Here is a 14,729-nt window from a genome sequence, read left to right on the forward strand (position 1 = left end):
AAAGAGAAAAAACAGTCTCTAGTTTTGAATCAGTGTATTTTTGATATTAAAGCTAATTTTAAAAACTTATAAATAAATACATCCAATCTTAGCCAAATTTGACCACATAGGATGATTCATTTTCAAAGGTTCTTTTACCATGAATCTTCTATAATTTTTTATATCCATGCAGTTTTTTCCATATATTTCTTCTTTCTCATTCTGGGACAATGAATCATTTTATTTTAGATCAAAATTACTCTTTCTTTTAACAAAATTATATTTACTTTCTTTGCATACTTTTAATGTATAGTTGTTTTCCTTATTATTTTTATTAGTTTAATTTACATATCTTTATTATAATTTTTAACCATTAGTGACTATTCTTTACAGATAAAACAAGGAAGTAGATACATGTGAATTGCTTGTTAGATACCATGATTTTACAGCAAACTAGCAAATTTTATAAATATATCATCCTACAATATTAGAAGCATTTTTTATGGTATCAATTTTCTATGTGGCAAGAACATGTTCATTAACAGACAAATATGTTTTGTTTCTGTATAGCATATTAAAATACCCAAAAGTGTATGAATGAAAACTTATAATGAATATTTCAGTAGCTTCAATGAATTGAATATTTAATGAATATCTATTACTTAGAATGCATAACTCTAAGATTTCAAGTTACCAAAAAAATTTAGAAAATGTTTTTGATAGAAGTAAGTTAGCCATCATGTCAAGTTATTTCCCTGTTTACTGTTTTTACAGAACATTCATGTTAGGCAAGTATTATAGAAGTAAGCCTACAAAACATTATTTTTGTTTTGTTTTGTTTGTATTTGTTTTGTTTTACTGCTGTACGTGCTATGTGTTAAGTAATGGATATCAAGAAATTCTTTTTTTACTGTGTCTTTACTAGTACATTTGTTATTAGGTTGAATTTATAATCTTTATAGCCATAAACATTCAATAATTTTAACAGTTTATTTGACTAGTAAATCCAAGAAGAATAAAAATTCATGCTCATATGTAATCCCAATAATTCAGAAGATATAATTTTTATTAATCCAACAATATTAAACTAGTCCTCAAAGATTTATACAAATTGTAATAGCTTGAAAAGCATTTGGGTTAGTTTCTATAATTCAGGGAATTTTAGGAATATTTAATTTTCTATGCGTTTGCTCACCTCTAAACCAATAATGTAGAGCTCTTTTAAAGGATTTTATTGAATGATTTGACAAACATCTAGAGGTAGAAAAAATATTACATAAAGATATGAACATGCATATGTGAACACATGCAAATAGAGTCCTTATAGCTTTCATTCTAACATTTTAACTGCGAGTCAGATAAACACAGTAATACAAACTCACACATTTACATAAAATAGTAGGATCTGAATAGTGTTTGACAGAACATGGTTACTTATTCAGTATGAGGACTAGAGATTTTTAACAATATTTGTGGAAAAGCCTTTTAGGACTTTTTTGTCCCAATATATAATCTTATGGAGGCTATTTGTTACATTTTTAGTTAGTGGCTGAGAAGACATCAAGCAGCTATCTGGATGTCTCCATAGCCCACCTGAGTGCATAAAATATCTGGTCTGTTTCTAATTAGTTTGTGTTTTCTTTTCAGTCTCAGGTAGTTGCTTTTGGGGGCCCCTGAGTTCTTTGAGAGCCCAGATGGGGATCAAAATCTCTGTAAAGATTTAAGGGGCTAGAGTTGGGAGGGAGAAACTCTCATGTTCTAAACTAATGCTACCTTTATACTTGTGGACAGAGAAACTTGGGACTCTGACCCAGCTACTGTTTCTTACAGAGATGAGCCTCTTACAAAGAGAGAAGCCTACAACTGTAACCCAGCCTTTCTGCTTGCCTTAGATTCTAACCCAGTTTCTAACAGAGAAACCTAGGGTTCTAAACCGGGTTTGTTCATCTAGGACTCTAACCTAGCCTTTTGAGACTCTTGACATGGAGTCTTAATTATGAAAATCTGTCCTTACCATGCTTCAGTGGACAGCCATCCATAGCACTGGCTCAAGAGCCAGACCCCCAAGTGGATCCCTGATCAATTAGTCAGGAGTGAAGACTAAGGATTCAAAGGTACACATTTGGGGTCCTGAATGAGAGGTCAGGGGATCCAGTGATAAACCAGATACTGTACAAGCTTTAGCAGCATAAGGAATAAATTATTCCAACCTGCACTGAGATGGTAAGAAAGACTTTTTTTCAGGACTATCACAATGAGGAAGAAAAACTGGTCTCAACTTTGAATACAGCACAAATAAGTGGAGATTTGTAGCCAAGGAGTAGTTTGGGGATTAGTAAATGGAAAATTACTGCAGTTAAACATTGGGGTGTGGGGGTAGTTCTTGATAGATGGGCCAAACAGAATTTTTGCTGAAGACAGGCCAGGGTGATCAGCTATCAATGGTTGGGGATAAGGAATTTGGTTAGATATCAAGAATCGTCAGATAATAAAGATGGGAGATTCTCTCTAAGCTGACTTAGGTGGATTCTTACTAAAATGGGGTTATGCAGGCATGGCAAGGACAATATCAGGAATAAAATAGGTGTTACTCCTGCCAGACAGACTGCGGATAATCAGAATTTGGTGTTTGACATTTTTTTAATGAGTGAATTGTAAACCATTTACAAATTGAGTTGCTCATAATAAAATTTGAATTTCAAATCAAAATTTGAATTTTGGACACTTGTGTTATTCACATGAGCTTGATGTTTTCTCAATACTTATAGACCTTTCTGATGAGATTAGTAGTGTTGTTAATCAACATAATTGACTTTGGCATTGTATAATGAAGTATATTAAGAAGGCCTGCGTCATTCTGTGAGTCAGTATGTGCTAGGTGACCAATACAGGATGTTACAAAATTATGCAATAGTAAGTGATCCATTAAGAATGCGAATGGTTTCAGATTGCAAACTGCAACTGTCCTGTAAGAGATCAATTTGTATAGTATGAACTATTCTAACTATTCTAACTAAAACAATGTGTTACAACAGAATAAATGAAGTATATCTGAGATTCACTGCATTCTGCTAAGCCAGACATTAAATAAATTTGCAAAGTTATACAACAGTGCTTCTCATGTCATGAATTTATTTTTATAAATTATTTTTAATAAAAATATGTTATGGCATTAATTTAAAAATGATTTTATTTTAATAAATATGTATTTTAAATGTGTATCAGTTTTTATTTCTAGTATGGTCAATATTAATATATGTAACCCATTTGACATTAATCTTCTGGTGTCTCCAATCATTTATAAGAACATAAAAAGTCCAAGAACCCAAAAATCAATGGGTAACTATTGCTTTATGTTAATTATATTTGAAATTATGTTTTTCTGTTTCAAAGAACTTCAGGTAACATAGCTTACTATTGAATTTTCTATCATTATTTTGCTTTGAGTGCTATGTTTTCATTATAATAAAGGTCCTATAGTTTATTAGTTGCCAGGCTGCCGCATTTCCTCTGACACATCTTAAGCTGGAAAATCTGGCAGTCATTTCTACTAGAAAGATAACTAAGAGTCTTGTTTATGGAATGTGTTTAGAAGACTGTATCTGGCTTACCTAAGTTGCTTCTGGTAACAAACTTACCATTAATAGATCAATGGACGTGGTCTACTGAAGCATGCCAGTGACAGATATATAATTATTGTAGTATACAACTGAGATGTTTCCTCAATCATGTAAATCCTTTGGTGTAAGGCAATGACCCTCAGGTATGATTGTGAGACCTCAGATATTAAATCTGGGTCATGGTCCATTTTAGTGTGTAAGGAAGGCCTGTGCAGCTGTGCTAGTGGTCTCAAACTAGTGTCACATCTTGCAGTCACCTATATCCTTAGAAACAGTAGTAAAATATGATGTCTCAGATATTGAGAGTCCAATTTATCGGTTGCAAAATATAATTTTGCATTCCATGCCAATTTTAAAGCATACCAAATGTATTATGAAACCCCAGGTTCATGCTCCCAAACAACATCTTAGTGTCAATTTACCTCTTTCATCTAAGAAGGAATACAGTAATACATGCTGGGGCCTGCTTTACCTCCACTGCCAGCATTCACTATCACTTCTTCCTTTCTTATTGCCCACACATGCCTCTTTTTATTTCTTTTCTTCTCTTCCTTTCTTTTCTAAACTTAAGTTTATAAATAAAACCTGTAAGGCCAGGAGCAGGACATTTAGGAGTAGCATCCTCTACTTTGCTGTTAAGTGAATGGTGGAATCTGAGCTCTTATGGGCTTCCATTGTTTCATGTTTTTGCTCAAGTTTATCATCACCAGGCAGGTGAAATTTTACAAAATATTATTGAGGGGAGGATATAGCATTTCCCCTGTTATATAGTTGTGCCATTTTAGTTATTTAGAGGAGAAAGGAGTCAAACAATTAGACTTATATCACTATTTTCATTCTGGAAAGCTACTACCTGATTTGAGCTTTACTATGATTCTGTAATGAACGTTTTAAGGATTTAAATCTCATAAAAGAAAATACAAATTAATGTAGAGAAGTAGACTAACTCAGGTAAGACAGATAAGATGATAAGAATGAAGAGTATAATATTACCTTTACTGGATAAAATCACCATTATCAATATAATATTGGATGTCATGGGATAGTAGGCTGCCCAACCTGAGACTGGCCTGGGGAATATTTGAAAGCCTAACATGGATAGTCTCCAAACCCTAGCAGTGTCCTGCACCAAAACTTGTAATCTTAAACAGTTTTCTACATCTATATTCTAGTAACGGATTGAATTCACTTTTGTGACATAATCTTTTAACTACAGACACATGAAGCAAATATCCATTTTTATTGGGTAAAACTGAAGTTACAATTTACTTCACCAATGCTTTTATTTATTTATATTCTGAGAATCTACATTTTTAAACTGTTATTTTAGATTCACGAGTACCTGTGCAGATTTGTGCAGGTAAACTGCATGTCACAGGAGTTTGGTATACATATTATTTCATCACCCATGTAATAAGCATAGCACCTAATAGGTAATTTTTTAAACCCTATTTGGCATTATAAATTAGGTATACATGTTAGAAGAGCTAAAATATCTATATCAACATTTTTGCTTTTTTGAAGAAACTTTTTTTCCCTGAATGGATTTAAATTTTCTTATGTATTTGGTCTTCCTTGAGAAAGGGTGTATGTGTGTTTATAAGGTTTTAAATATTATACATGTGTTCATTCAGGAAATTACAGAAGTCTAGGAGCAGATATTTTAATTCTAGAAAAGGACAGGCAGAAATGATCTTAGTTCATTCTCAGATATAAAATTGTAGAAAGGAACCAGAATAGGTTGAATAAACAACTAGATTGGATTGGATTGTTACTATCTTAAATGGAATCTATTTAGTTGAATGACCTAAAATATAATTATTTTTGTATATGGTATGTTAATTTTTTGTTAGGAAAGCAAGATAAAATAAAACCCAAGGGATTGGGCATGAGACTTTGTTTTGAAAGAAGTTAATATATTCCCCATATGAAAAATGCAACTGAGAACCTGATCTCTTCTCTAAAAATGTTGTATACCAAAAGCACTCCTAGTTGTTGGAGGAGATCAGCTAGCCCCTGCCCTATAAAGGTGGCTGGGAAATTCTGAGTTCCTCCATGCCTGAGACCAATTAGGGACACGCATGACAAGGACATGGGTCAATAGAATAAAATCATTGACTGTATTTGAAGTGAGAGGGGATTGGAGGAAAGCATACATACTTTAAAACTTGAATAAATTATTTTAGTGATTTTTTAAGAAGACTCACTATTTAAAATGTGAGAACTTTGATATTCTACCACATTGTGGAATTAACATTAGAATGTATGCTCCTTTAATTCTAAATCTGAACTCACAGACAAGAAGTTTAGGAAAATTTATCTTAATATGTAGCATTTGGGAACTATATCACAGAGATTTTCATCACTAAGGTATATTTGTACTGGAGTCAGAAACTATTTATCAGCTATGAGTTGTATGCAGACTATTTAACTTCCCTAAGATTCACTTTCTATATAAAGAATGCTATATAGTTTTTAGATGTTTACTCAGAGGATTTAATGTGATAATTCACATAAAGTACTTACAATTTCCAGCATAAGGGAGACATTTAATAGCAGTTGGTTTCTCTTCTCACTGTTATTGTGAGCATCTAGTCACACTTTCTTATCACCACATTAGCATTATTTAATTCAGTCACTGAGGTCATTATTGCGCTGAAAGACTGTGCACTTGAAAAGCATTTTCTGAAGTCCTCTCTTCATATCCCTGTTCCTTATGGTATAGATGAAAGGATTCAGCATCGGGGCCACCACTGAATACATGATGGTTGACACACTGTCACTCTCAGGCGTATGGGAGGATGAAGGACTGAAGTAGACAGCGATGGCTGTGCCATAAAACACCACCACCACTGACAGGTGGCAGCTACAGGTGGAAACAGCTCTCTGCTTCCCCTGAGTAGAGGTGATCTTCAGAACAGTGGAGAAGATAATTCCATAAGATATGAGGATACAGACAAGGGGCGTGATAGCCAATAGACCTCCTACTGCAAAAATGATCATTACGTTGAAGGAGACGTCAGAGCAAGAGAGCTGCAGGAGAGGGTTGAGATCACAGAAGAAATGATGGATGATATTGGAGGCACAGAAGGACAGCCGTGCTGTTAAGACAGTATGCAGGAGGGCATGGAGGTAAGTAACAAGCCACAGTCCAGCCATTAGCTGGACACAAAGGCACAGGTTCATTGTGGCAGTGTAATGTAAGGGGTGGCAAATCGCCACATATCTATCATATGCCATCACACACAGAAGGAGGCTGTCCATATTCACAAAAGTAACGAAGAAGAAGAGCTGACTGAGGCAGCCTGCAAAAGAGATAGTCTTGGTGCCAGTCAAGATATTCACTACCATTTGGGGGACAGTAGTCGACGTAAAACAAATGTCAATGAAGGCCAAGTTACTAAGGAAGAAATACATAGGGGAATGAAGGCGGGAGTCAAAGCCAATGGTCACAATGATGAGCATGTTCCCCAAGGTGGTGGCTAAATACATACAGAGAAAGAGCACAGACAGGAGGTGCTGCTGCTCTGCTGAACTAGGGAGTCCCAGAAGGACGAATTCCCTGACGACTGTTAGATTTCTTTTTTCCATGTTCCCAAGAAATCTAGAAAAAGAAATTATTAAATTGTAAAATCCAGCAGTGTCAAGTCTCTTTTGAGAGAGAGAGAGAAAGTGAGAAAGAGAGAGAGTGTGTGTGTGTGTGTGCGCGCACGCATGCAGATAAGTTCCATCCAAACTCGTGCTTGCTTGAATGCTTGCCAGTTATATCTTGTGTTTATGATAGTCTGTCTTCATAGTCACATAGACATGCTGGATACGTCAGTATCAACTTCTTTCAAGATTGATTTCTTCCTTCAAAAGAAAATGCAAATTATGTGAATAATAACCATTTTAATTGAGTTATTTTGCCTTGTCTATAGTAATCGTGTAATTCATATCGACTTTATATGTAAGGTTATTTGTTATTTTTTAGTAGTCAAGCTATTTACTCTTACCCAGTAGAAATAGTTACCTTTAATAAATAATTTTCCTCCTAATCTGATGCTTATACTTGTGATGGAAGATATCCTCATGTTAGCTTTCTTTTCTTTTAACGTATTTGGTCACTGATAATTGCAAGCTGACCTCTGTTCCTTGGGTTGACCATTGCTGTTTTGGTCTCTGATGGTCATTTGGTGGAGCCTCTGACTTGTGTAGTAAGTTATCGAGAGCCCAGTGCTTATGGCGTGTGCTTTCAGGACCCTTCCTTATGGCATCTTGGGTGTACTACATTCTCTAGAAGGTGCCAGTATTCTCCCATACCTGTCAACATTTTTCAGAGTGTTTTGCATCTTGAGGTCCCTCACTGTACTCTCCAAATTGTCATTTCTGTATCAATCCCATTTATACCTTCCTTTTAGTTATAAAAATTATCAAATTATACAAATTTTTTATAACAAGCAAGCAAACATACATCATTCATGTAATCCATATTTTCCTTCAGCAAACATTTATTGAGCAACTTCTATGATCCAGGTGCTGTGCACAATTTAGTACCAAAGTTTTTTTCTAACTGAAGCAAAATTTGTGATGCCTTCCTAAACATTCTCTTCGACACCTGAGGCCTTTCTAGTCTTTTCAAACTTACATTATTTCAGTTTATGTTGTTTAAGTCATATGGCTATCAAGTAAAGGGCGTGTTGTAGAAGTGGGAAGAGATTTGGGATTTTTAGTCCAAGTATCATTATTTTCTCACAATATTCCAAGAGTTATCTAGGACTTCTATTTTATTGATTTTTATGACAAGGATTCTAATGAAAATAACATAATGTAATACTATATAATATATATGTTCTGATTTTATGTTAAGACAGCTGATTAACCCTAGAGAACACAATGCAGTATATTTGTTTCTATTACAATGTTTTGAATTCCAACTTAATCAGAAGCCTCACTAACACTAATGATTACATTCATCTTCCTCTGATTCCTGTCAACTTTAAATAAGTTCCATGCACCCCCTTTTGCCCAACTTGAAGCATGTCAGGATAAAATCTGTGTGGAAAAGAAACTACACACTCTTGTATTTGCGTGCCTTTGAGGGAGAAGCACTCTTTCAAAGACAATTTCCTTCCCCCGTAGGCACTATCAGTTACGTCGTTTTTATTAATCTCATACTCACTGTACAATATTCCTTTCATGACAAGCATAACAATTTCCCTTTTTCTTGGTCTACTTCATTGTAGTTAGTGAAGTTTTAGGAAAGAATTGCGATTTATTATATTGAATCCTTAGGATATAACACATATATGCATGTAGTTTGCACAGAGTTGGTGCAAAAGACTGCTTATGGAAACAACAAATGAATGAAAAATTCTGGAGAAATCATTTGATTATACAATGAATATATGAGTTTTGGAAGATATTTTTAAATTCTATATTCTCATTTGCAGCACATCATCTTAATTTCAAAATTTTCTCAACTCGGATTTGGAAAAAGTTAGTCCATCTTTGAAATGCTTAACAGCTTCATCAAAAAACTTTCATGCATTACAACTCAAAGGATTATACATTAGGTATGTCTTCACTAAAACAAAGAAAAAAAAGTATGAATACATACCCTTTTCTGAGACCTTTGCCACCTGTGATTTTTTCTCTTTCCTGAATATCCAATCACAAAAACAGAGATGGACCTATGCATTGATTCCCATTTCTAGTCAAGAGTGAAAAAGAGAAAAATGAGATATAGACGCGTGTGTTTCTTTCAACAGAGAATAACACTATCTCACAAGGGGGAGTATTTGGTTAAATTTATTTATTTTGATAATACAAAGGGGCAGGCCTTTAACATGGCACAGTTTTATCCCTTGAGATCAGCACCCAAGAGGCTTCATGAAGTTCTAAATTTAGCTTCTAATGACTTTTATTTAGTTTATAAAATTTAATTATTTCTCTTGGTATTTTGAAGAGGCGGAAACCTGGGGGAAATATTGTATGCAGGAAGAAGCAAATGAAGAAGGTTCAGATACATTCTTGTTTTCCTTTGCTCTTTTTTTTTGGGGAATGAGTCTGGCTCTTTTCGCGCCAGGCTGGAGTGCAGTGTGGCCGGATCTCAAAGCTCACTGAAGCATCCATGCCTCCGGTTCCCGCCATTCTCCTGCCTCAGCCTCCGGTAGCTTCTGGGACTGACCCATACCGGCAGCCCTAGTTTACCAACATTGCACCCAGTAAGAATGAGGGTTTCACCATATTGTAATTGTAGCCAGCTGGGATGGTCTCGATCGCCACATTTTCGTGATCTGCGCTTGCTGCCAGCTCGTACTTGTGGGATTACAGGCAAAGGTACAGCGCCACGGCCTCGGCTTCGCTTTAGAATGTGAATAATAACGTTGGCCAGGTGAATGAATGATACAAAAAGATGGAAAACTGAAGCCACAATTTTACAAACCTATCTATTCCATCTCCATAAAACTTACAGCTTATCATGACTGCCTAGTGCTAAAGTACAGTGGTAGAAATAACCACTTGCAGGTACAAGACCTTACATTTTTCAGTTTCCGTCTGGGCGCCGTGAATTAATCGTTGCTTGACCTTGCGCAAGGCATTATATTTTGTATGCTTTAGTTTTTTCATCTATAAAAATTCAAATACTGCTTATCTCATTTAGTTGCTATAAAATCTATAACATTTATATAAAAACCTAGAATTGTGCATAGACCCAGAGGTTATCCTGAAGCTTCTGATCATCTAGTGAATTAATGACTGGGATAATCAAATATGTGCCAATAAAAATGAAAACCAAAAGAGTGTGTTTGGAAATGAGATTTTTCACTGTACATTAGATAAAGATTATGTGTGTGGGCGATTGCAGATATATACATAGATAAACAGTTTTAAATCATCCCGTGAGCTACACTGTTACTCCACAGGGCTATATAACTTAGTCTGAAGACTACAGCTAAACCAACCAATATTCAGAACATTTGAAACAGAGGCCCATTTATCTGAATCCAAAGATGCATTTATTCCTCTTTATTGAAATCAATATTTTATTAAACACATTGTTTTTGGTTTAATGTATTTAGGTAAATATAAGAACAGACTACAGTGACAAACATTCAAATAACCTTAATGTATGCTATACGTGTATGTGTGTGTATATATGTATGTATGTATACAGACACACACACATATATAGAATGAAAGGTATACATTGTATATTATATACATATGCAATTTGTGTATGTGTATATAAGTGTACATATATATTTGCAAACACATGTATACATTTTTTTCTAATATAGGGAAGACCTCTATATTATCAATTGAAAGGAGATTCATTTACATTTATGTTTAGTGATAATGTGTGTCTCAGAGTTGATACAATGTGGATAACTTAACAGCTTTTGTAAATTCTTTTAGAACATAAGTATAAAGCATTAGACTTGCAGAAGATCCATGAGCTGCTGAAAACACTTTAGAATTAGAAATCTGGAAAGGAGCAAGACAGGGATGATCTGTTAATAATTACCATGTGTGGTGTACTATGAAGTGGCTTTTCATGCATCCTCTCAGGTAATACCTAAAACAGCTTTGAGACAATTAATTTTCCTTTTAGAGAGAAAAAAACAACACTTAGAGAAGTTACGAAGTGCCTGGGTGTGGTGGCTCACGCCCGTAATCCCAGCACTTTGGGAGGCCAAGGTGGGCAGATTACAAGGTCAGGAGATTGAGACCATCCTGACCAACAAGGTGAAACATAGATCTACGTTTGCATGCTCTATTTGTACATGTTAAACCTTATAAAAACACCCAGGTAATAGTTGCTTACATTCAAGAGACAAAATATGTTTGTGTCACTGCCAAACAGAATTTGATTTACCGTAACTCGTGCCTATGAAGAGATGGGGTGAATGATAAGCTTCATGTTAACAATTTGACATCCAAGCAAAACTCCACTTTTGACTAATTTCTATCTAAAGATGTGTGTGTGTGTATGTGTGTGTGTGTAATGGCAAAGATCAGAGGCGGACTGAAATAGATGATGTGTTGTGGGTCTGGTGATAGGGAATCACAGTTAAAAACTGTCTATGGTTGGGGAATGTCTGGGGTAGCCATGACCTGTCCACAGGCACTGCAGTAAGGATGTTGGAATAGCACACATATACTACATAAAAATTTATACCATAATAATAGACAAATTCAGTAAAATTATAGAATAAAAAATCAACAAACCAATCTCAGTAGTATTTTTATACATAAATAATGACCTGGCCGGGAGCGGTGGCTCACACCTGTCATCCCAGCACTTTGGGAGACCGAGGTGGGTGGATCACGAGGTCAGGAGTTCGAGACCAGTCTGACCAACATAGTGAAACCCGTCTCTACTAAAAATACAAAAATGAGTCAGGCATGGTGGCATGCACTTGTAATCCCAGCTACTCAGGGGACTGAGGCAGGAGAATCGCTTGAACTCGGGTGGTGGAGGTTGTAGTGAGCCAAGATCGCACCACTGCACTCCAGCCTAGATGATAGGGCAAGACTCCATCTCAAAATAAATAAATAAATAAAATAATAATAATGACCTAGCTGTCAAAAAAATTAAGAAAAACAATTCCATTTATAACATTAAAAAACCTTAGCAAAAAATGTAACTAAGGGAGTAAAAGATCTGTACACTGAAAACTAAAAAACATTGATTAAAGAAACTGAAGAAGGCGCAAATAAATGGAAAGGTTTCCATCTTGGATAAATCGCATGGAGCAAAACAAATTTACTGAAACGGGAATTGACTTTGAATTTTTACCAAACGATCATCATGTCTCGTTGATATAAATGTGGAATTTGGGAAAGTTGAGAGGACCATAGAATCCTCTGGGTTATCAGATCACCAAAAGCAGGAAAATGTTGAGCTCTGATGGCTCAGAGTTTTAGGATCTAAGCCTGCTCTGTGAGGAACTCTTCAAACCTCAGGATCACAAACAAAATCTGACTTCAATAGGACAAGTTTTTCTGCACCAGGTCTTCCTGGTGTTTAGAAGATAATCAGTTTAATTAATGGGAAGAAATAACACAATTTGAGGAGATCCGGAAATACATTTCCAAAGAAGGGGAAGCAAAAGGTGGTCTTCTCGTGGAATGATCCTGAGACCCATTTAGAGTGTGAATCTCTGACTGTGAACACATGCGAGGACGAAGCGTGACCAGCTGCATCCCCCACAGACCGGAGAGAAGAATGAGCTGCTTTGAAAGCATTAAGGGAATCTTCACATCATTTCTACTGAACTTCATTTCTAAGATGCATTAACCCACTTTATAAATTCAAGACATATTAAAACTCCTGACATCTGCAAATTCAGAAGAACTGGCAATGTGAGGAGAAACAGAAACTATTTTTCTCTTCTTTCAATAAGAGAAATGCATATTTCATTTAATAAATGAAATAAATAAGCTTTATTTCATTGTTTATTGGACATTTGTATATTATGTTTTGTTAAGTGTCTTTCAAGTCTGTTTTTCCACGTTTTAACTTGATTTATTGTCATTGCTATTGTATTGCAGGAATTCAATATACATTTAGAACACAAATCCATGATTAAATACACGTATGTTAATAATATTTTCCCACAGTGGCTTGCCTTTTTATTTTCTTCAACACGTCCATTGATACGCATATATTTTTAATATCCTGTCAATTTTATCATTTTGGTGAAGATTAGTACTTTCTGTGTCTTCAAAAGAAGTTTTTGCATACCCCACTGCTTTCTTCTAAAACCTTAGAATTTTACATTTTATGCTCAACTCTATGATTTCTCTCAAATTAAATGTTGTGTACAGTATGAGGTAGTAATTAATAGTTTTTTCTGATATGGATATACAGTTTTTCCAACATAATATTTTGAAGAGATTTTTCAATAGCTTTGATGTCTTTCTTGACAATAATTTGATCATAAATGAATCAGCCTCTTTCTGGACTCTCTGCTGTTTCATGGATCTGTTTGAAAATTTAAATACATATAAAATAATACTCAAAACAATCTTGGAAAATATGTGTAAATTTGAAAGACTTATTCTAACTTCAAGAAGTGTCACGAAGAGTGTGGTAATGATGATAAATTATAGACAAATATATTTTAGAATCAACTTGTCAATAGTCTCAAAAAATTTGTCTGTGACTTAAGTTGGAAATGTATTGAATATATACATATAGAGCCTAATTTGGAGATAGTTGGAAATGTACTGAATATATACATATAGAGCCTAATTTGGAGATACTTGGCATTTAACAGCAATGTGTCTCCCAACATGAGAGAAAGTTGTAACTTTGAATTTACATAGGTGTTTTTTTATTTCTCTCAGCAGTGGTTTGTAGTTTGCAGTTTATTTCAGTCCACTATTCTCTAAGAATTTTCCATTATTTTTATTATATTTTAAATGACACTTCTAATTTCACTGTCCAGTTGTTGCAAATATACATTAAGATGGTTGATTTTTATATTGTCTTTGTATTTTGACCATGAACAATTCAGTAATTACTTCTAAAGTTGCTTTTTAGATTTCTAAGGGTTTCGTACATACATAATTACGTCATCTGTGAGTCAGCACGGTTTTCCTTCTGCCTTTCCAACACATATGTTTTATCTTTAATGCATTATTACGCTGGCTAATACTTCTAATCCAGTGATGAATGGGAAAGTTAAGAGTGGACCTGCTTGTTCAAATCCACATTTTAAGGAAAAAGCATTCAGTGTTTCACTGTTTATTAAGATATTGACTGTAAGCTTTTTGTAATTGTCCTTTATCAGTGGAGGACATTTCCTTTTATTTTTGGTTTTCTGAGAGTTTTTAAGTTGCATGTGTGTTGACTTTGTCAAGTGCTACTTCTACATCCATTGAAAGTCATATAAATTTTCTACTTTAATCTGTTAACATGGTTAAATTCCTTGATTTTTAGAAAATTTTATATACATTTTTAATTGTTGATATACACAACTGTATATACAGTAATTGTATTTTTATTGATATGCAATACTTTGATCTTGTTACTTGCTGTTGTTCTGTTCAGGCTTTCTGTTTCTTGATGGTTCAATTTTGGTAGGCTGTATGAGTCCAAGACGTTTTTATTTTACTTTATTTATTTATTTTTGAGAC

The 14,729-nt window shown here is 34.6% G+C and overlaps 1 protein-coding gene across 1 annotated transcript; it reads right to left on the reverse strand.

Moving 5' to 3' along the window:
• Positions 1-6,164: 6,164 nt before the first annotated feature.
• Positions 6,165-7,464, reverse strand: LOC101005205 (olfactory receptor 1C1). The gene has a single exon (XM_031660393.1). The coding sequence runs from the start codon at positions 7,188-7,190 to the stop codon at positions 6,231-6,233; it is 960 nt and encodes a 319-aa protein (XP_031516253.1). The 5' UTR covers positions 7,191-7,464; the 3' UTR covers positions 6,165-6,230.
• Between the last annotated feature and the right edge of the window lie 7,265 nt (positions 7,465-14,729).

Source organism: Papio anubis, chromosome 1, assembly GCF_008728515.1.
Source record: "Papio anubis isolate 15944 chromosome 1, Panubis1.0, whole genome shotgun sequence".
Classification (NCBI taxonomy): Eukaryota; Metazoa; Chordata; class Mammalia; order Primates; family Cercopithecidae; genus Papio; species Papio anubis.

Coding starts and splice junctions, on each gene's coding strand:
- LOC101005205 (XM_031660393.1), bottom strand. CDS start 7,190: ATGGAAAAAAGAAATCTAACAGTCGTCAGGGAATTCGTCCTTCTGGGA.